At 37.2% G+C, this 24,048-nt stretch overlaps 1 protein-coding gene across 5 annotated transcripts in view; it reads right to left on the reverse strand.

Moving 5' to 3' along the window:
- The window catches only part of LOC111153271 (neural precursor cell expressed, developmentally down-regulated 4, E3 ubiquitin protein ligase), a 126,938-nt gene that overhangs the window by 59,818 nt on the left and 43,072 nt on the right, over positions 1-24,048 (reverse strand). For 4 of the 5 annotated variants that reach the window (XM_022512189.1, XM_022512187.1, XM_022512188.1 and 1 more), the window contains exon 1: positions 11,319-13,317. In XM_022512189.1, coding sequence (XP_022367897.1) covers positions 11,319-12,878 — 1,560 coding nt within the window. In that variant the 5' untranslated portion in view covers positions 12,879-13,317. Of the gene's footprint in view, positions 1-11,318; positions 13,318-18,995; positions 19,050-24,048 lie in introns of those variants that run through there. The other variant, XM_022512190.1, reaches the window with a different exon arrangement.

A 24,048-nucleotide genomic window follows, 5' to 3' on the forward strand; every position in this document is an offset into this window, starting at 1 on the left:
TTAGATTCCAAAGTGAAAGCCTCAATTTTATTGGTAACAAATATATTATCAAAAATTATCTGGTTAAAGAAACAGAAAATTCCATGGTAAATAATTGACATGCTCAGCCCCAAAGTGAAATAAACATCATAAAGGAGATGAAGAGTTAGGCAGACACAAGTTAAAGGAGAGGTAACCATCTTGAGCTATGTCATTACTAAAATGACCTCAATGACTTAGGTAGAGTTCCAGTCAAAACAGTTTAGAACTAGTGTTAATTTTGTTAAGTGTGAAACTGTACTGTAGTTTTTATATATTTAAAAGGTCCTTAATCCATTACAGATGAATTCTGAAGTATTTATGGTAAAATTATATGATGTATGGGATTTTCTAAAAAAAAAAGAAAAAAGAAAGAAAATCCAGGAGAAAAAAGGGAGGGGAAAGATGGATGACATGACTGGCAACATGCTGGTAACAGCTGAAACTGGGAGTTTACTGGGGGTACACAGTGTGTTTGAAATTTTCCATAATGAAAGTTAACATGTAATTGAACAAAAGGTAGGTAGTTTATAACAATTACTGAAGAAAAAGAACATAATGAAATTGATAAACTGTGTTAAAGGAGGTAGAAATATATAGTATGTGTTATTTGAACAATAAAATTATTCAGGGGGTACCTGACTGACTCATTCAGTGCACCATGTGACTCTTGATCTTGGGGTTGTAAGTTTGAGACTCATGCAGGGTATAGAGATTATTTAAAAATAAAATCTTTAAAAATAAATAAAATTAAATTAATCAGAAAGAACAAAGTAAATAAAAATGTTGGGTCACAAATCAAAAGAACAGAAAAAGAAATATTTGAGAGATAAACTGGTTCTCTAGTAATATGTTTAAATAATAATCCCCACACTTAATTTTCACTCAACAATGGCAATAAGAAAGGACCTGGACTCACAGATATAGGGTTAAAAAGAATCTATCAGGTTTCTTAGTTTAAAAAAAATCATAATTTAAAAAATGCTTTATTTTTTAAATTTTAATATTTTTATTTTTAATATTTTAAAAATTTAAATATTTTTTAAAATATAAAAAATCAAAAAGTTTTAAAAATCATAATTAAAGTTTCAAGTTCAAGTGACAGCAAGCATCCAATAACACATTCCACTAGGAGGCCATGACCATTACCTCTTTCTTCTTGTCCTCAAACATATTTTTAATAGTCTATTCTCTTCCACAGGGTGATAATCATGGGTATTACATTTAAATGGATTGCCAAGAATGTAAAAGGTTAGGAAATACATTAAGGAAATCACATATTCTATTACAAAGAATGCTTAATTTAGTCTTTCTAAGAGTATCTTCACTTCTAGAATACACACAATGTATATTCAGACAACAGGTATGAAAATCAGGTACCTCACCTAATGTAAATTAATTAAGGTACTAACAGTACCTTAAGGATTTGGTAAGTAAATATCACTCTTAAGGTGTTTACCAAACTGAACTAACTCAGCTTCAGAATCTAAAGAAATCACCTTCATCCATAGTTTATCACTAACCATGGCTAGGGAACATAACTGGGTGGGGCGCCTGGGTGGCTCAGTTGATTATGCATCCAACTCTTGATCTCAGCTCAGGTCTTGATCTCAGGGTCATGAGTTCAAGCCCTGTATTGGAGCCTATGTTTAAAAAAAAAAAAAAGGACCATAACTTGGCAATCATGGAAGCTTCTTTTGTGGAGGAAACAAACTGAACTCAGAAAAAAAACGTCGAGATACTAACAGTCAGAAGTCCCCCAGCAATGAAGCCTACCAGTTTAAAAAGCCCCACCCAATTACAAAGTCTCCAGATCACTTAGTAGTGACTCATTCTCAAATATGAAGAGACAGCCAAGGTTCACCAGACACCTGAAGGAAAATGTCCAATAACAAAGAGAAACAAAAAACAATAAGCAAAATGACCCATAAGAACCATTGACAATGCAGGATTCATAACAACCCTTAAAAAAAAAAAAAACAAAAAAAACCAAAGCTGAACAAAAATATTTTCAAAGAAATAAGAGATTATATTTATGAAACTAGAATAAGAATAGGAATCACCAGAAAACAAGATAGAACTTTAGAAATTTAAATAACCAAAATTTTAAAATTAAAGAGAAGTGGAAACTTGGAGGGAAATCTTCCAGAAAAAACTGGAAGAATTGGAGGCAAAAACAAACAAACAAACAACAACAACAACAAAACACCAGAAAATGGGAGAGAAAAGTAAATTATAGGAGCAATCCAAGAGATATAAACTTTGGCTCACTGGAATTCTAGGAAGAAAGAACAAGAGAAAAAGGTAGAAAGGGAATTTTCAAAGAAATAACACCTTATTTTTAAAACAGGCACATTTTATCTTGATAAAAATTTAAATTCGTTAAAAATTAGATAGGTAATCATGTATCTCGGAGTTTAGGTGCTCACTTACCTAAAGTAGGTATATGGACATTATTATATGCTATACTATATTGTCCTCTAGTTGTATTTTTTTTTTAACAGATTCTGCTGTCTTCTCACCTAAACTGTAAACTCTTCAAAGCCAGGAATAATATTTGCTACTCATGGCAGGCACATATTCTATTTCTGATAAATACTAGTTAAATTCACTTGCTTTCAAGATGATTTTGGTTTCCATTAAGCTCTATGACTCTTTAAGAAGGTTCCGTCTTTCAGCCTTGATACAAAAGGTAAAGGTCATTCTTGGCTAAAACAGTTACTCTAAACTCCAGGAACAACTCTGAGAATCCAGTTCTAACATCGTTTGGAATAAAGTCACTCTATTAAACAATGATAAATTTAAAGCTGGTCAAATGGCCTTTGTTTAAATACCCTTTAAAGTTTTAGCCCATTCAATCTTCTTTTCAGAAAACTTAATCTGAGCCTCTATCCAGACACATAGTTCTATGGTACCAGTTAGTGGAATATGTAGGCTATGAATCAGACTCCACTGTGGAAACTAATCCTTGAGTCACGATCATAATATTCCATTGGCATCCACCCCAGGGACAAGGTATTCATTTAAGAGTGCTGCTCTTTCATGCAAAGGCTGAAGCGTCAAGTAGCTCCCACTCATCATTACAGTCATGCCTTAAATATCCTAGTTTGGTTATCTGTTTGAGCAAGGCTGTCTGGTCACCCTCATTTATCAGGATTCTACAGTCATCTCTACCATTCTAAAGGGTCCCTTTGTTTTGGTTATTAATTTAATAAATATTTATTGAGTGTCTGTTTTGAGCAAGGCACTGTTCTAGGTACTGGGAATATAGCAATGAGTAAGACAAAAAGTCCCTGATCCAGGGACTTACATCCCAGTAAAGTAGAACCCAGAAAAGTTTACCCATTTGCTTAATTTTTTTCTCTAGAATCCTCTGATTAGGTCTAGAAAATTTACATTTGCTTGTCTGCTTGCTTGCCTATCTATTTCTATCTCCCCATCTTTAACTATTTTTTTTGCTATGCTTCTGTTTCCCCACTTCTTACCTGAAATGTTTAATATCTTATTAGGCTCCCTGAAATTAGGCTAAGCCCCAAGTGGCTACAAAGTCTACAAAAACCAGTTACCAACATTTCTTAAAGTGCTCCGATGGGAGGACAGGTCCTAAGTTTTCATGTCCTGCTTTATATTTGAGAAGTAATAAATACTTTTAAGAAGCATAACAAAGTTGTATGTAATGAATTTCTAAATTTTCTCCTTACAGAACTATCAAAAGGATAGTTCATAAGTAAGCACTGATGATATATGGTTTTTCAATTCGTTACACAAACCAGTGTAAGATTTAAAAATTCTTGGTAGTACCCTAATTGATGCTGCTATAGGAAAGTATATAGAAAAGATTCAAAATGTTCATAAAGAAGGAGATAGAAGATATCGCTTGAAAAAGCCAAAATATTTAAGAAACATATATTTCAATTGTGAATTTTTCAAATCTCATGCTGAGAGGGGGAAAAAAACTAATGTAGGCAACGGTTTTAAAAACAACTAGACCAGAATTTTTTTTATAAATTTAAGAGCTTCCCTTAAGTAGAACCACAAATGTTATAGACTAATATTTTTAAATTCTTAAATGAAACTAAAATGTAATCCTGGAAAATTTAATAGAATTCTGCAGGAGTCATATTAAAGTTCTTTTATAAAGCAGGTAGGCAACCTTGCCCTTGAATGTTTCTTGGTCCAAACAACCTCTTCTATATTACATGGTCTCAATCAATAATGAGTCTAATGCCTAAGTAGACTTAAAATTCATTGCAAATTATTTTGGCCCTGGCTACAGTATACCTGTAGCTCTGCTGTATGTAAAAGTGGGAGAAAGACTCATCGGATACTTCAACTATAAATTGTTTTCATAAAAGAACAGTCTTCTCAAAGTGTGTTTGAGAAATCAGCAGCATTGATACGACTTCAGAGCTTGTTAAAAATATGGAACTCTCGGGCGCCTGGGTGGCTCAGTGGGTTAAGCCGCTGCCTTCGGCTCAGGTCATGATCTCAGGGTCCTGGGATCGAGTCCCGCATCGGGCTCTCTGCTCAGTGGGGAGCCTGCTTCCTCCTCTCTCTCTCTCTCTCTCTGCCTGCCTCTCCATCTACTTGTGATCTCTCTCTGTCAAATAAATAAATAAAATCTTTAAAAAAAAAATGGAACTCTCAGACATCCCAGACCTACAGAACCAGAATCTGCCTTTTTTTTTTTTCAAAAAGATTTTATTTATTTATTTCACACAGAGAGAGAGAGAGAGAGAGAGAGAGAGAGATCACAAGCAGGCAGAGAAGCAGGCAGAGTTGGGGGGGGGGCAGGAAGCAGGCTCCCTGCTGAGCAGAGAGCCCGATGCGGGGCTCGATCCCAGGATCCTGAGATCATGACCTGAGCTGAAGGCAGAGGCTTTAACCCACTGAGCCACCCAGGCGCCCCCAGAATCTGCCTTTTAATAAGATCTCCAGGAGATGTGCATGGGCATGAAAATTTGAGAATTACTGGTCCAATTGACAACTTAAGGAATTTTCCAGTTGCAATCTTCAAAACATTAGAGGGCAGCTTGTCAACAAAAATTTGAGAGAAAAAGGGGGAAAAGGGAAGTGGTCCTGGATAATATTATTTTAGCTATATCATAAAATGTCACACACTCAGCTTTTGTAAGGGGGACAAAAGACAAAAAAATTGGTAAAGAACGTTTCTGTATTTTTTTTAATTTTTTTTAGATTTTTATTTATTACTTATTTGACAGACAGAGATCACAAGTAAACAGAGAGGGAGGCAGAGAGAGAGAGGAAGGGAAGCAGGCTTGCTGCCAAGCAGAGAGCCCAATGTAGGGCTCAATCCCAGAACCCTGGGATCATGACCTGAGCCAAAGGCAGAGGCTTTAACCCACTGAGCCACCCAGGCACCCAGAATGTTTCTGTACTTAACAAACAACTGAATTTAAAGAGATTGTCTACTGTACCACCAATATCCTTGATGTAAATTTCTTTTTTTTTTTTTTGTAATATTTTTTTCTATTAAGGCATATCACACAATGTTTCACAGTGTGGTGGTTTTGTAACACATCTGAATCAAGAGAAAGCCTGATGATCCCCCTACTTCCCATCCCCAAAGGTATCTAGATCCTAACTAGAAAGATCATGGATTCTCTTGGTCAAGATGTTCTTTGTGTTACTATCCCAAGAATTGAACTGCAAGGTACAAAAACAAGCTACCCACTTGCCCTTTCAAGTTCTCAGATCTGCTCTAGTTCTATCTAAGAAGCTTTGTGAAATCTCAGGGTTCATAAAATTGCTTTTCAACAACTGCTCCCATGTCTGGACAGATTGGCTGATCTCTTGTCTTGAAATGCTTTCTTCCATTGCTAAGTGTCTGTCTTCATCTGAGTATAGTCTTCCAGTCTCACACAGGGCAAACAAAGAATACAGAACCACACACTTGAGCAATACTTCAGGTATTTCCTGGACATGTTGACAAGATCATTGGTTCCCTTTCTTAGCACTCATTCACGCCTGCTAACCACCCTGCTGACCTCAACACACAGACTAGCCCCACGCAGGGACTGTGCCCAGCCCCTTCTGCCCGAACAGCCTCCTGGTCCTGACTTCTCCTGGTCTATCTTGTTCACGGTCACCCAAATGCAAAGGGACAGTGGGTCTAGAAGGGGGAGGCCTCACAACGGCTAGTACACAGTGGGCTCCATATCCCAGAAGAAGCCCACGACAGAAAGACAGAGACGTCTATTTTCTGAGTAGTTTGTAGTCACCGTCCTTTTAACCCTGACTTGCTTCCTATGGGGAGGCTCTGTTTTTGTTTCATCCCCTTTTTGGTGGTGGAGAGAGAAGGAGAAAGTTAAGAATGATACTGTTCAAAGTGCGCTGTGACTACTCGGGCAGCGTCAAGTTTGCACTCCTAACATGTTGTTTCTTTAATTTCAGATTACTGAATCTCCAGATCTGGTTTCACTGCTCATACTCGCTTATACTATAGTTCAAAGGCAAAAGAACGGAGAACTAGAAGCCCCGTCTTCCCCTAGAGACTAGGTTGCAATATTCTCATGGACAGAGAATTTGTGCATTTATATCCACCCAACACCCTGTCTTCTGTATACCAACCATTCAGTATATATCGTGCCCACACTGACTCATGCCTGTTTTATAACACTGATATTTCTCTTCCTCACCTGTTTCATTCTCTCTTCAGCCCGGCTTTCACGCTCTACCCCCGATCACACTCTTGCTGAAGTCACCACGGACGTCCTAACTGCCACAGACGCATGGGTTCTGTGGTCCTGCATGCTGCCCTCCTTGAATTGTCCTTTCCCTTGACTTCTGGGCTTCCCTGCTCTCCTGGCCTCTCTGCCTCTCCAGTGGCTCTTCTTAGTCTCCTGATCACCTCTTCTTCTGCTGTCCCACATAGTCTGTGGTCCCCAGAATTCTGATTTACTACCCCCTCCCATCTCACTTTTATGCTTTTTGGTTCATCCTTAGCTAAGGCCCTGACTATACTTGTAACTCCCGAGCTACCTTTCCAGCCCTTGCTTCTCTCCGGAGCCCTGATCTTGTATCTCCACCAGCACCCAGGGGCACTCTCTCAATACATGAACCTAATACCGCATGGTTTCTCCATTGTCCTCTCAATCTGCCCTTCTCCTGGATCCTCTCTCTTAGTTCATGACACCCCCTTTCACACAGCTAGCCTTGCACATGCTGCTGCGTCTGCCTGGAGCAACGATTCTCAACAGGAATCCATTCTGCCCCTAGGGGACCTTTGGTAACATTTGGAGACGTTTTCTGATTGTCACAACTAGAAGAGAGGGGTGCTATGGGCATCTAAGAAGTGGAGGCCAGAGATGCTGCTGGACGTCCTAAGGCACCAGACAGCACTCCCACAAGAAAAAGTATCCAACCCAAATGTCAACAAGTGCCAAAATTGAGAATCTCTACTCCAGAACACCCTCTTTGCTTTCTCTGCCTGGTGAACTCCAACTCACCTACCGAGACTCAGCTCAAATGTCACCACCGCCGTGAAGTCTCCCTCTATCAACCAGGTCCTCTCCTCCAGATGAGTACTTTTGCATCTTTCTCACCTTCTCATACACACCTCTATTTTAGCACATCACCCGTTAGACTGAATTTCTGTTTGTTTACCAGCATATCTCTATTACTAGCATGGGAGTTCCCCCAAGGAGACTGTATTTTATTATCTTTTGTTCCCAGGGCCTGGGTCGGTGTCTGGCAAACAGTAGGCACTCAAATGTGTGCCAGATGAATGAATTAAAGAAATCATATCTACAGAGAAATCGGAAGTTTTTCTGAAGCAAACAACTCAGCTCCCTGAACCGCTCTGAAATTAATATTCTGGTTCCTCTAGGGGGTGCCTGGGTGGCTCAGTGGGTTAAAGCCTCTGCCTTCGGCTCAGGTCATGATCTCAGGGTCCTGGGATCAAGCCCCACATCGGGCTCTCTGCTTGGCAGGGAGCCTGCTTCCCCCTGCCTCTCTGTCTACTTGTGATCTCTTTCTCTCTGTCAAATAAATAAATAAGTAAAATCTTTAAAAAAAATTTAAAAAAATATTCTAGTTCCTTAGTTCTAAGAGACATGCATTCACAAGTGTACATCTCTTACCAAATTTCTAAAATGGGTCATTCACATTGTTGCATCACAGTTTTAGAGTCAATATTTATAAACTATATTAGTTTTTATAGGAAAGATTAAGTGTTGTTTAAAATAAATTTAACCAAATGTCTCTAAATAGTCTGCTAAAGTTAACAGAACCGTGAAAATAATAGAACACTAAAACAAATACATATTTAAAACACTTATTTTAGAAGAACAACTAAGTAATTAAAATGTGTCATCTTGAGATTAGTGTTAAAGGCTTTCAAAATAATTGAGAAAGGGTTTTTTAAAGTTCTACCATACCAGGCTAAACAATTTACCAACCCAGGACAGGAAATGAAGAAAAATTCTGTAACATAAAGAAAAAATGGAAAGCCAAACTTTTGGATAAAAATGTGCATCTATGTGAAGAATGGAAGACATGTACAAACTTGTGCACAATGCTGAGGTACTTTAAATAATAGGATAACAAAATTTCTGAGCATCCTAACAACACAGGTGATTTAGAGAACAATAGACAGGAGAAAATAAAGTAACAACTGAGTAAACTGTCCATAGAGTTTAGAAAACTGAAGAATCATTTTTATAACTAGATAAAAACAATTTCTTGACTGAGCTGACAAAATATTACAATGTTAAAACATCAACTACCTACTTTCATGTCAAATGTCATTAGACAGCCTTTACAAAAGTAAATATTGTATTTCAGCAAGTATATATAAGAAACATATGCCAGTTATTGTTATGTTCTTTGATAGCAAATAAATAAAATAAACATTATCACACAGACTACAAAGTCCCATTTTCATTCTAAGTTGTAAACACAGAACAGAGCCCTGTTGCAGATACAGGTGAAAGTTCTCACTAGATTTTAAAATATTAGCTATTAATGAGTGATTACTATAGAGAGCTAGAAACGGGATATTATGCTGCTGGAGACTGGTAGCTAAACACGTAAGAAAAGAATTTCTAGACTCTCAGTGCTTTAAAAACCAGGGTCCCTGACCAAAGCAGTGATTTAATTTCACGGCTGCTCAGTACAGATAGCTGACATTACTAAATGCTACTCTAATATCAACTTGTTAAATGTGAATCCAGACTCAGCATATCAGAATACTAACCCAGACTAACTGGAGTCATGGGAAATATTTTGGGAGCTGTTTATTTATAAATGAGTTACAATATACCACTATAATTAGATTAATATATAATTATTGATAAACACAGGATTATTTCTAAAATCCCTGTATTGTTGCCACTGCTAAGTTTAGGAAAAACAACATTAGCATTTTCCTTTTAAAATAAGCCTTTACCAATCAATTAGATCAATTTAGATCTAGTTTATGTTGAATTTAGTGGTTGCAGCATTGCTTACCAATACTTTTATGTAGAGTTGCTTAATAAACATTAACTGGAGGAACAAATTAAAGCTCTCCAGCAAATTACACATTTCTGAACTATTTATAATCCAATAATCTCCCCAAAAACAGAATGTGCACAAAGCTAGACATTTGGCTGTCACAAAAAAATATTTAAGTTAGCTTAACTACATTAAATAAAAAACAATATAAGTGTATATTTTTTTGCTATGCAAAAGGCATTTAGTCACACTTTATTAAAAAACATTAAAAATACCTTTTTTCAAAAGTATCATTAACAAACTATAATATTACTACAAAATCAACTATTTTATTTTATTTTTTTTAAATCAACTATTTTAAGGCTATGTTTATAAATACATTTATCTATAAATATTTCTAGGTTAATTATTCCTTTCAGATTTATTTCCTTAAATGTAAGATAAGTTTACAAGGTACATGTAATTTAATTAGCAAATTATTAATATGTTTCTTTATAATGTCACTTCATTGTTTTCTTTCAGGAGGCAAAACAGTTCCATGGATTATCATCCTCTAAAAACTAGTTTCTTAAAAGTCTCATAAATAAAATTATCCTAAAATATAGATCAGAATTTGAAATCTAATCTTTATTCATCTTCAGTAAAGGAGCTGCTTACATTAACATCTGGGTATTGGGTAACAATAATTATATTTATGAAATTTGAAAAGAGAGAAAACTATCAATTACTTAATATTTTATTTACCTAAAGCCACTTGTCCAGAAGTAAAAAAAAATTTTTTTAATATAGATACTGAGTTATATAAACACAGATAAAGAGATAAGATGTTTTTTTCCCTCTAAGCTATTATGTACTGTCATCTAGAATTGGTTTAGCCAGAAAAAAATTTTAATTTCCTGGAATCTGGCAAGACTTTCCAAATACAGAAATTTTTAAAATCTACTTAAGTTCAAATACTTTGGAAAATCTAGTTAAGTTCAAATACTTTGGAAAGGCTCAATTATATAAAAAACTATTTTGGTTAAGATTCATTAGAGTTAAATGACTAATAAACAAAATTATCAAAATAACAAATTACTAAGGTAACTAGAAGAGTATGGGAAATGCCTAGCAATTGAAACCAAATTCAAAAAATATAAAATTTGTAATTCAATATTGTTGAAAGACCGAGTTACATTTTAGAAGCAGTCTTAACTGGTAGCTAAAGGAAAACTGGGTGGAAACAAAATTCCTGTGGTTAAGGGTATATACAAATGCAAATGCCATTTATTTTTCCTCTGCTTTAAACATGCAGAATAATCATTTTTATCAATGTTCTACTAAATACACATATTTTAGAGGAACATTTTCTTCGCGTTCATTTGTGACAACATTTTTACACTTTTATGTAGGCTTTTTATTATTTAATACTTTAAATAAGCATTCTATATTTTACCTTATTTCACAATGATTAAAGGGGGTGAATACTGAATGAACATTTTTGAAAGAGGAATAAAATATGGAGTTAGACATAAAAATGCTATGTTCCTTAAAGAAAAAATATACCAAGGTAAAAATGTTATGAAATAAATTATTACTTAAAGCTTGTTTTTGTGCTACAGAAATGTTTCATGCCTTAAATCACTTTGGAAAGATTTCTTCTTTCTTTTCAATGCATATTCTAATACTGGTAAAATAACAAATAGATTGAAAAACTATTGGGGGTCCTTCAGATTTGCAAATACAAAGATTATGACTATAAAACACTTGCTAGCTAAGTCATAATAAATTTTAACCAAATATTTCATAAAGCTTTTCTGGTATAAATTAACATTTACCAAGACCCAAGACCAAAGGAAACTTACCTCATAAGAATGTTTTAAAGAATTAGATAGCTCATTTGTGAAATCTCTGTTACTGTCTCTTGATAAGTTATCAACTTTATCTTCATTTCCAGATGCAAACTTTATGAGTAATTGTGATGGTCCCCCCTTGGAACAATTGTGTTTAAGGCTGGATAAACAGGAAACATTTGGGTAAGTTCCTCCCAATGAAATACTTCTTTGTAAAACAGCATGGTTTTTGTTTATCTGTAAATTTGGTCTTTCCAACTGTCCATTGATATCTATTTGGTAATCTATGTTTTGAGAGGATGGTAAACGTGCAGATGTCCTGTGCATAGGCTTAATGCACTCTGAATCAGAATGAAGCTTCATTTCTGACATCTCTGGTTTACAATCACCATTTGCTGTTTCACAATCTAATGTAGTTGCTTTTTGTTGGGTGAAGTGCACTGAGACACAGGAATATCCTTCAGGTGACTTTTCACAGGCAGGCTGATTCGGACTATTACGTGCAACAGCAATTCTCTTTTGTAATGAGCCCTTCCTGTGAAGTGCTCGTATGTCTCTTCCTTCCCTGGGAGTACACATTGTTTTCGATAACCGGAGCCCATTGACAGCTGTGGAAAGAAATCCCTTAGCACCAGTCCCATCCTCGCTGTGGGCAATTTCACTAGGAGAAATAATAAACTGGTGTGAGGTTTGATAGGATCCTTTGCTTGGAAGAATCTCCGTACTTGTCGGAGAAGTTGGTGGGGTATTTGAGGGACTCCGAGGGAAAATGACTAAAGATGAACAACGTTTTAGTGGAATTTTCGAGTTCCTGCTCACTGGCAATTTCATAATTTCTAGTCCACGCTCCGAGTCATCCTGGACAAAAGGAACAGTACTTGGGCTTCTTGAGAAAATTTCACATGGAGTAGTGTTCCTGTTTGGCACACTTCTATTGGAGGTGCTGTCGGAAGGGACATTTCCACCCAAAAAAGGATCATCCGTTGGTGGAAAAGGAGAACCACTGCTGTCGCTGATGGTACTGTTTGTGTAGGAACCACTGCTCGTGATACTGGTGCACGACCCGTAATCACTACCATTGCTGCTGGAAGACCCATTCTCACTGGTGGAAAAGTTGCTAAGGCTACGGCTGCGAAGGGCAGGACTGCTCACAAGGTCACCATCACTCACAGCGTTCAGTTCGTTCTCAGCCACAGCACTGTGCTCCATGCCGTCCCTCAAGACACACATCCACGAAGCATCCTCCCCATCAGCTAAGACACTGCAAGGCTGGAGACATCCACTGTACCTTGTTGGCTGTAGTGAAATCTGCAGACAGCTGCTCTTTTTATTAACATTTTCAGGTGAAGGCACAGATGGTCTTTCCTGAGTCTTAACGTTTCCCTGCATCAACGGAGCTCGCGCGGTCTGTCTAGGAGTCAGCTTCATTTGCACAACGTTAGACGTTGAAATCCGGCTTGGTCTCTTGAAGCACATGAGAACACTGCTCTCCAAATCATCTCCGGAGCTTTCTGACAAAGGGTAAGTATTGCTTCTTCGGGCTGCAAAGTGCAATTGTAAGCTTTGTGCCATTTGTTCTCATTTCCAAACATGTTAAGGGCTGAAAGTCATAACAAAGATCTCTGTTGGTAGACAGGCTAGCGGCAGCTGGGCTGCATCAGAGGAAAAAATCATTTGTGGTGCCTGAAAGAGCTCTGAAGTAGTAGTCTTTCTCCTAAGTAAAACCTTAGATACCAGATATCATAGAAAGAAAAAGACGACCCATTCCTGAGACTGACGTTTCCACATATTTTGAATCGCTTGTAGTCAAAATGCCTTCACTTACAAAGCACTTGATTTCCAGCGACCTTTCAGCTGAGCTCAGCTGCAGCGCACTGCCTCAAACACTGCCAACCTTGTTTCAATTATACCTTCTCCAATTTGCATGAATGAGTAACACAAGAACAACAATCTTCTAGCATTTCAAGTTGAAACAGTGTTTTTTTTTCACTTCTGCTCTACTAAATGAACATTTAACCATGTGAATCAAGGCGCCTATACTTTCTCCAGCAGTTTGACCACTAATATTTTTACCCAGAGGGATAGAATTACAGGAAGTTGGTAGGAATGAAACCCCATGTAATTGAGTATCAAATCAAGGATTGAATTTCCAAAGAGCAGCCAAACTAGGAATCTCGTCAAGTTAGTTAGTGCAGAAAGGCATATATTCTGTTTTTGTTTTTTTTTTTTTTTTAATGTGTGAATTCAACAGACGTATAAATTCGGAAGTACCAAAACTTTGGGGTGAATTAAAACAGACGCATTAAATCAGATAGATAAATAGTTTAGCTTCCAAAACACCACTTATGAAAAGTGAAAGCTTAAGGATAGACATACAAAATTAGCCTAGTAATACTATTGAAAAATTGAGCATAGGTCTGAGAAAGAAAAGTTTTAAGAGAAGCTGTCACCAAGCATTTTCTCCTGTAATTTTAAGGCCTTTTCCAGCCAAGTAGTACAGTCTTTAAATGATGCCATTTATATTTTGACTATTAAAACTCTGCCAAGAAAGAGCCTAGGCAAACATTCCATTAAAAATATATGCAGATTAGACAGAAAAACTATACCCCAATATAGTTTGAGCACACCAGATATTTTATTCCACTGTCTCTGCAATTCATTCACTTAAGAGAGTGGTGTGGTAAGTAAAGAAGTCAAAAAAGGATTTAACACATCAAATAAACATAGCTCAATGCCAATTCTGTTCTGAAAATTCTAAGAGCTCTTTGCTGGCCCCTACTGGTGTGTTGAAACAATCCACTTAGCTGTTTGATATTTATAAAGAATACAAACCTTGCCGCACATTTCTTTGTATAAACAAAGTACATACTTGTTTACATTTTTGAATACTAGCGTTGCCCTAGAGGTGGAATTACTTACTACTGTTGATAAAGCTCCTGCAGTAGAGAACAGTAGACTGTTTGTCCTCCTAGAGGTTGTGATTTTGTATATATATTTTTTTCTGCTTTGTATTTATTTAACCTTTACTTTATTTTCAGTTTACTAGGTAATAAAAGTTTAATATTTTAATTTCTCCCCTAAATGTCATAGACCAAGGTTGGTATTCTATTTGAAAGAAACAAATTTATTTTTAAATAATACTCTAGGGTATATTTAAACCCCTTACCTGAATTTTATAGCTGGAACTCCAGTAATAAATATATACTGGCTCATTCATAGGAAAGTAAAAAGTAAAATAGTTCAGTTGTTTACACCACATGGTACTACACCCAAGTTGTATTTTTCTAAGTAAGATTTTTTTTCTAAGTAAAAGTAAATATGTAAAACATGTACTTTGTTTAAAAAAGAAAACGCCTTAAGATAGATCTGTTCTCAATCATAATTTTCTAAACAGTATTTTTAATCAATTAGAATATGATGAAATAGAAATATGGAATTTATGAAATTATGTTTCTGACTAGGATGATACAGTACTATGTTTCAGAATATGTACAATAATTGTAAACTTAGCAATAAAATTATTATGTAATTTTGGTTTTATATAACCTACATCCTTTAGGATTTTACAGACTTCAGTAAGTATTCCCTTATAATCCTCTCTCTTTATAGAAGAAAGAGTCCCAATCTTTTCACCTTGTCTTCAAATGACTTCAGCTTTTCTTCCTCAATTAAGTTAGAGGTCTCATAACTCAAAGAAGGGAACACATCTAAGAGGCTAATTAATGAGATCTAACTGCTCATGCCTGTGGCCTAAAACATCTAGTTAACAGGCAAAGCTCCTCTGGTTGTTGATATAACTGAGCCTCAGGTATTTGGTTAGATAAATGTTTTCTCTTTGGTAAGCTTCACTAGAAGCTTCAGTCTCAAGCGCCCCAACTAGATTTCAAGCTTGCAGAGTGCCAGGACCATAACTACACTTTTCTTCTGATCTTCCTGGGCTCATGCTGGGCACCGAGTAAGCACAAAGTAGCACCAGAGAGAAATCTGGATGGACGGATGGATGGATGGTCACCACACTTACTCCGACTGCCTAAAGCTTTCTTTTGGGATTTTTTTTTTTAAGTTGATCGAGCTATCACTTCTGAAGAAATATCAAAAAGTACCGCAGCTGGACAAGAAGGGATGATGATTGAAAGTTTTCAAGGAGGGTTTCAGCCAAGGAAAAAGAAGGTGAGAGAATCACATGCACTTCCCAGCCTGCCAGTCTGAGTTTCAACCGTAGAGAGGCTCAACAGGGTGCACTGCTGGCTCTGGGCTGGGACTGCACGGGATCTGTCCCACCATCACAGCAGGTACGTGGAGAACTGGGGGCAAAATGTAGCCCCTTGGTCAGATATTCCAAAAGAGGAGAGTAACCCCAAACTTAAGTGGAGAAGAGCTGGAGAGCGGTGACGGCCCTCATCTGGGAGGAATCTATGCAAGTCCTGAAGAATTTCACCTTCTGGAATGAAATGGATAATGTCTGAGGATCAGATTGAAGCTCAGGGCCCCACATTCTGAGGCGTTTGGTTATTGATGATCTACATAGAAAACAATGCGATGATCGATCAACTCTGGATAACCCTCATCATTGACTGGAACTCTGAAGGCCAAAGTCCACTGTGATGATTAATTGTACGTATCAACTTTGCTAGGCTCTTCAGCCCAGTTGTTTGGACAAACAGCAGTCTAGATGTTGCTATGAAGGTATTTTTCAGATGTGATTAACATTTAAATCGGTAGATTCTGAGTAAAGCAGATGACCCTCCATAACGTGGTCGTCCTCATTAACAGCTAAAGGCCTTAAGAGCAAAGACAGATTTGCTGAAGAAGAAGCAATTCCACTTCAAGATTACATACATCAAGATTACAACTGCCTGAGTTTCCAGCTTGCTGGCCTGCCCTACAGGTTTCAGATTCAAGGCTGTGACATCAACAACTCTTACCGGAATATTCAACCTGCTCACCCCATCTCACAGATTTCAGACTTGCCAACTTCCAAAATCACATGAACCAATTCCTTGAAACAGATCTCTCTCTCTCTCTCTCTTTCTCTCTCATTCTGCCTGTGTGTGTGTGTGTGTGTGTGTGTGCGTGTGTATGTGTGTGTGTGTGTATCTCCTATTGGTTCTGTTTCTCAGGAAAACCCTGACCAATACAACCACTCAACCTGAGAAGCATAGTTATCTCCATTCAGAATATAGAATATAGACATCTCCTGAAGCTTCAGGCTGGATGTATGCAGGTGTATCTTTTAGGTCAGTGACAAAGAAGCAAGGATTTTCGTATTGGTTTCATTTCAAGGCACATCGTTCAGAAATGTCCCGTTACTATCATCACCATCACGATCACCATCCCCAAACTGCTGGTTTATAACCCTTAGGTCTTAAAATGGACTGAACAAGAGGGATATAAGCCTACTCTTTTTTTTTTTTTCCAAAACAAATTAACACGTATATTACAAATATTTTCCAGAGGACAAGAAATTGTTTCTGCTTAAAATTTTATCTGTGCCCTTCGCCATACATCTCCAAAGAGAATTGGCTAGGAAAAGGATGTGTTCTTAATTTAGTTGTGAATGCTATAGGGGAATAAACATAAATGACCTTTATAGTATCACAGGACATTAACTGCTATACAAGCAAGCCTGTTACTCTACAAATGGCTAGAGTTTCTAAAACATCTCAGGTGATATGTAGACTTCAAATACCTGCGAGGACTAACAACAAGTCAGGGGATTAGTATGACATACGTCACCCTCTTCTATTTCTTGCTTTTTGAGAAAAGCTGTATTTCTAACGCATAGCAGAGTATCCAACACAGTTGGTACATGTACATGGCACATGTTAACATGTCACAGAGGAAAGGATTCAGAGTGACGGTATTTTAATAAATTCAAAAATATGCAAAGGAAACTATAATCAGAGATACATATATACATGATAAACAAGTTTTTTTTTTTAAAGCAATGATAAGCACAATATTCCAGACAGTGGCTACTACTTGTCGGGAAGAAAAGGAGATGCTACTGGGAAGGGGAAAGGGGGGGTTGTAGATTTTGGTAATGTTCTAGTTCTTAAGTTGAGTAATAAGTGTGGAGATATTTGTCTTATTGTTTAAAATAAGGATTTAGGGGCGCCTGGGTGGCTCAATAGACTAAGCCTCTGCCTTCGGCTCAGGTCATGATCTCAGGGTCCTGGGATCAAGCCCTGCATTGGGCTCTCTGCTCAGCAGGGAGTCTGCTTCTCCCTTTCCCTCTGCCCCTGCTCGCTCCCTTTCTTTCTCTCTCTCTTTCACTCGCTTACTCTCAAAAATAAATACATAAATAAATAAAATCTTTTAAAAAATAAAAATAAAGTAAGGATTTATATTATATGCACTTATTTGTGTGTTTATTTCATGATTTAAAAAACACAAATACTAAATTTCACCTGGTCCCATCTAGAAAATCTGTAGAGACGAGGTGGAAAAAATCTCTAGTCTACAGAAAAGGCAAAAACACAAACAGAAAACAAAAAACTCTGCACCTGACCATTCTGATAACCAAACGTCAACATCTGTCTTGTCAATCCGCCTTAAAAAGTTTGACTGCAGTTAGTGATGAAGTGTCCTTTGGCAATAAAGAAGCCCTTTGGCTTATTACGATTGCTAATAGATAGATTTCATTTGCAGTATCTTCCATTACTACTATAGTTATCGCTTCTTGAGGGGGAAAAATATGTTGTGTAGTCCGACACTAAAAACAAATTTTAAAAATCCGGTTTCTTTCTTAGCTAAAAAATCAATGATTGTCTCTTAATAACTGATATGCCTTGAATACATAACACACTGTTCTTACACCTTCGTGTTCAAATCTTACAGGTTTAAAATATACACGTATGATGCTAAGAAGATCTGAAATAGCATTCCTAAGAGACAAAATTAGGAAAACGATAGGACTTAAACAGAGTCTTTAGGAAATCAGGAATTAGAACTATCTTTTCATAAAAATAAAATCAGGCTTACTTTTGTCTTTTTATCCACCTAGGTAAGAGCTGGCTGTTTTTTTTTTGTTGTTGTTGTTTTGTTTTTTTTAAGACTTTATTTATTTATTTGTCAGGGACAGAGGGAGAGAGAGCGAGCGAGCACAGGCAGACAGAGAGGCAGGCAGAGGCAGAGGGAGAAGCAGGTTCCCTGCCCAGCAAGGAGCCCGATGTGGGACTCAATCCCAGGACACTGGGATCATGACCTGAGCCAAAGGCAGCCACTTAACCAACTGAGCCACCCAGGAGTCCCGAGCTAACTGTTCTTTAGAGGACTTTATCAGTGTGAAGGGGACAGACAGTCTTCCTTGTAGAAGAGTGGGGGTGGGTAGGGAGAGGGAATGAGGCAAATCCGCTCAGGGAGAGGGCTCCCTGAGCCTGGGCATACCCACCACAGCACAGAGCATGAGTGTGAGGGAAGGCGAGACAAAGAGGCCAGCTTTCCTTGAGTAAGACTGCAATCTGTGCAGAAGTGACAGAAAGAGAGGTACTTGGGGGGAAAGTGGAAGGGTACACAGCAGCACCAGGAAAGAGGGGAAAAAGTTGCATCCACCTCTCCATTTTGCACAGAGCCTCCATAACCCCCTTAAGTCGCCTCTCACATCATGGATTCCCAGCCCATGAGGCGCTGCTCTACTGAGATAGACCCTCGCTTCCTGTTTCACGCCACCAGTACAATATAACTTACCAACCGATTTTCATCAAATACTTCGAAAAGAAGCCGGTGCTGCTGAGGATGGACCTAAGTAAGAAAAACACAAAGTTTCTTTAAAAACAAGTGAACATCAATCAACCCGGACTCTGAGAAATTAATACTTGAGATGTTGCCATTTCCTAATTCCTTCTATTTACGGTGTTATTTTAAATTACACGAGACACGTCATACAAAGGCAGGGCAATCCTATGTCACCCATTTTCTGATAGTTCTACCATAACAACGAAGTGGATTTGCGTGCTTATTTTTACATTTTTTTTTCTAAAATAGGATAAAAGAAAATTTCAAAAATTATTTAAATATTTAAAAATATAGATTGTATTTTAACTTATGATCAATTTTATTTACTGACTTTTTTTTTTTTAAAGATTTTATTTATTTATTTGACAGACAGAGATCACAAGTAGGCAGAGAGGCAGGAGGAGAGAGAGGAAGGGAAGCAGGCTCCCTGCTGAGCAGAGAGCCCGATGCGGGACTCGATCCCAGGACCCTGAGATCATGACCTGAGCCGAAGGCAACGGCTTAACCCACTGAGCCACCCAGGCGCCCTATTTATTGATTTCTTATGTATCAAGTTAGAACTACCCAAAGTGGATACTGATTTTATGGAAACTAGTTTTCTGAATCCTTTTTAGTAGGGACTTGATAGAACTATTTGTTGCTTCTACTATATAAAGGACACAAGCACTCAAAAGGTATACACTGAGTTTTCACTTACAGGATGAGTAAAAATTAGCATGCAGTATTTTTTTTTTTCAAAGCTGATACTTTCATGTTTGCTGAAATATTTCAACATCGAGCTACTACCTACTAAATATCAAATACAAAGAAAATCTTTAACAATTTTTTATACCAGAGGTTAAGATGACATATAAAAAATTCCCACATTTAAACTGATTTTTCCCCTATGATATATTACATTACACACTGTGATATTTTAAAACTTTGGTTTACAAAAAACAAACAAAAAAACCTTCCAAGCCCCCCAATTTTGGTTTCCATATTAAAAGTATTAACAACCTTCAACAAAAGGTCTAACAGGTGTGACAAAGACATTTAGATACCTAAGCCAATGTCCACTCTCCCATATGTCCTTCTAAGAACACAATCCTAATTTTACCTGTAACAATATGCCCAGGTCACCATACTGTACAACTCTGGGGGAGAGAGGCATTAATTTTCCTAAATTAAATAAATAAATAAAGTTTACTAACCTTCATACACAGACTGATCGACCTGATGACTTTTTTTTTTTTTAGGTTTCAGAACAATTAAGAGGTAGAACTTTTAGTTTAATCTAGCCAGACTAATTTCAAAATACATGCTCTTAATTACTAAATTATATGGCCTCTCAAAGTAAAAATAAGATAAAACAAAACATATGAAGTAAATGATACAAAAAGAAAACAATAATTGTATTAACATAAAAAAAAGTATTTCATCGGAGAAAAGCATTACATAGAACTATAGTTTCAATCTATAGCATTTAGTGTTTACAGTGAAGATGCAATTGGAATAAACATCTCTTAAAAAATCATTAAAATACACAAAATACATACTAGTGATGACAGAATTATTAAAAGTAAATATAGTCTTTATTTTTTTCATTTATTGATATTTTCCATAGCCTGATATAGAGCCAGATATCTAAGTATTCCAATGCCAACTTAAAAAAAAGTTGTATTTTTTGATATTAGGCTGCAACATACAAGAAACATCTTTTCTGCCTTCAGTAAACTTTATTCAGTTTATTTGGATTCTCTTTATCCTTATAATTTTTTCAATTATGTTTCTATTTTTCTTACTATTTTCTTAATATTTAGCTCATTTTTCCTCATGTATTCTATTTTAAAACATTAATTCCAGTATAATTAACATAGAGTGTTAAAGATTTTTTTTTTTAATTTTTTTCATTTGACAGACAGAGATCACAAGTAGGCAGAGAGGCAGGCAGAGAGGGGGGAAGCAGCTCCCTGCTAAGCAGAGAGCCCAATGTGGGGCTCAATCCCAGGACCCTGGGATCACGACCTTGAGCCGAAGGCAGAGGCTTAACCCACTGAGCCACCTAGGTGCCCAATATAGAGTGTTAATTAGTTTTAGGTGTACAATATAGTAATTCAACACTTGCATACATCACCCGGGGCTCATCATGACAAGTGCCCTCCTTAATACAATTCACCTGTCACCCATTCCCCCCAACTCGTCTCCCCTCTGGTAACCATCAGTTTGTTTTCTGTATTTAAAAGTCTGTTTTTGTTTGTTTTTCTTTGTTCATTTGTTTTGTTTCTTAAATTCCACCTATGCATGAAATCATAATGGTATTTGTCTTTCTGACTCATTTATTTCACTTAGCATTATACCCTCTAGTTCCACCCAAGTTGTTGTAAATGGCAAGATTTCATTTTTTTTTAATAGTGGACTAATATTCTATTGTGTGTGTGTGTGTGTGTGTACCAATCTTCTTTATCTATTCATGGACAGTTGGGTTGCTTCCATATTTTGGCTATTGTAAATAGTGCTGCAGTAAACAGGGGCGCATGTATCTTTTAGAATTAGTATTTTCATATTCTTTGGGTAGTAAAATTGCTGGATCATATAGTAATTCTATTTTCACTTTGAGGAACCACACTATTTTCCACAATGGCTGCACCAGTTTGCATTCCCACCAAGAGTGCACAAGGGTTCCTTTTTTCCACATCCTCGCCAGCACTTGTTGTTTCTTGTGTTTTTTACTTTAGCCATTCTGACAGGTATGAGATGGTATTTCACTGTGGTTTTGATGTGCATTTCCCTGATGATTCGTGATGCTGAGCATCTTTTCATGTGTCTGTTGGCCACCGCCTGATGAGCTTTTTATATACACATGCTGTGTCATCATCACCTAGATCAAAGTATCGAATGTTCTGTTCTATTTTATGTATTGTGTTCTCTGTAATTAGTGCCCTCTGGACTTGTTCAACGTGGACACTCTGAATATGTCTATCTAAAAATGATTCCCTTTTTTCCAGGGACAACCAAAGAGGCCAACCTATTGGAAGTCATTGGATGGGCTTCTGGGAGAGCTCCTTAAGTGGGGCTAACTCAGCTGGAAGAAAGAGATGTTACTGCTGCCCCTTGCATTTCTCTTCCTGACTTGGTCAGGACTGCTGGCTCTCGTACAGTCACATTGTGGCCATGGAGCAAACTATGGGGATGGAAGCCCCAGTCAAAGACGAGACACCATGGAAATAGAAAAGCAGTGTAAGACAATCATCTTTTCTAAGAAGAAATAGAGGAATTTGGGGAGGGGATGAACTTTGAGCTGAAACTTAACAACGGAAGAATTTGAAGAAAATACAGAGAATATTTCCCAGCAAGGAGATTACATGAGGAGAGACATGGGGGCAGAATGAGCATGCTCTAAGGACATCAAACTGATAACATTTTTGTATTAGAAAATGGCAAAATTAGAAAATTAGAAAATGGCTAGAGCCAGGCTGAGGGTACTGAAATCCAGAAAAGGAGTTATGACTTGGCTGGTAGGGAAGAAAATGAAGCTTTTAAAGGAAAAATGACATTATGTGGGTCATACATAAATATTATTTTGTCAGTGATACACAAAACAAATTAGGCTGGAGAGAAACCCTGGAGTCCACAGAGACTGTGGCTCTAGGGACTCGAGCATGAAGTGTGTATGAGAGCTTTGCCCGAGATGGTCCCAGTGAGAATACGAAGGGAGAAAAGACCATGAAAAACATTTTGAGGAAAAAAAAAAATCAAAAGTCTCAAGGTTCGTCAAAGTACCTGGCAGACACAGTAGAAGTTTGACAAATATTGCTAAGAAAATAGGTAGAATGTCTGATCTAATCAGGCCTCTGCTGTCCTGGTTTAGCGTTTAATTAATCTTCCTAACAAGATTTGCTACCCCAACTATTCTATCTTTTAAGTTTATCTTTCCTACTATAACTGGATTGATTTACCTAAAAGACTGTTTAGGCCACCTTTACTACCTTACTCAAAAGTCGTTCCCAATGGCCTAAAGAAGGAAATCCCAATGACTGAGGATGGAATGATCCTTTATGATCTGAGTCCAGTTTGCCTTTCCAGCCTCATCTCTTACAACAGTCCCCTTGCCAACCCAAATATACATACATACTACATTCTAATCACATTAGGAAAAGATGACTCCCCACTCATTGGACTTCGGACCTGTACTTCAGTACATGCTAAGGTCTCTCCCCTTGAAACACCTTCTCTGCTTTACATTCAAGCCTTAGTTCGGATGTCAGCTTCTCCTTAAAGCCTTACCTCCCCAGTCACTTTGACTCCTCTGTCTTCAGCTTATTACAACACTGACTACAATCTTCCTTTTATCGAAGTTAATAGGGAAGATGTGCTATTTCCCCACTGAATTATAAACACCGTAAGAGACTTATGTTGTTTCCTGTATACGAGAGGCACACAGTAAATGCAACAATACATTTTTAACACGTGTGGTGCAAATACTAATTCAAAACAGCAGCTTGAACATGAAGATTTATCCTCTCCCTCCTGAGATCCCACTGAAGGAATAGTAAAGGAGTCTGTAAGACGTGTAAAACCAGTACAGCAAAGATAATATGAGGATCATCAGCAAGTGGGCTATTTCAACAACTCCCCAGCAGACAGATGAAGTAGGAATGAAGGCAGTAAGCAGCGCAGAAGAAGCTGGGAACTCAAAGCAATGCCATGATCCCAATGAGATCATGAGATCACCCCGCACCTCTGGGTGGTCCACACACAGACACACACAGACACACACGCATCATCAGAGAGTTTCTCTTTGCATCTGATTTCAGCTAGAGGTTTTACAAAAAATGCAACCACCAGTTATAATATATAAAACATAAATATATAAAACATATAATATATAAAACATATTATAATATATAAAACACTAAAAATGTAGCATGGAATTGTTGAATGTTTATGCCTTGCATATATGGAACAGGTGATTTTTCTATTGTATCACTGTTAAGTATGATTAGATTATCAGAGATCACAGATG

This window comes from Enhydra lutris, unplaced genomic scaffold, assembly GCF_002288905.1.
Source record: "Enhydra lutris kenyoni isolate GAN:26980312 unplaced genomic scaffold, ASM228890v2 scaffoldscaffold31, whole genome shotgun sequence".
NCBI classification, from domain to species: domain Eukaryota; kingdom Metazoa; phylum Chordata; class Mammalia; order Carnivora; family Mustelidae; genus Enhydra; species Enhydra lutris.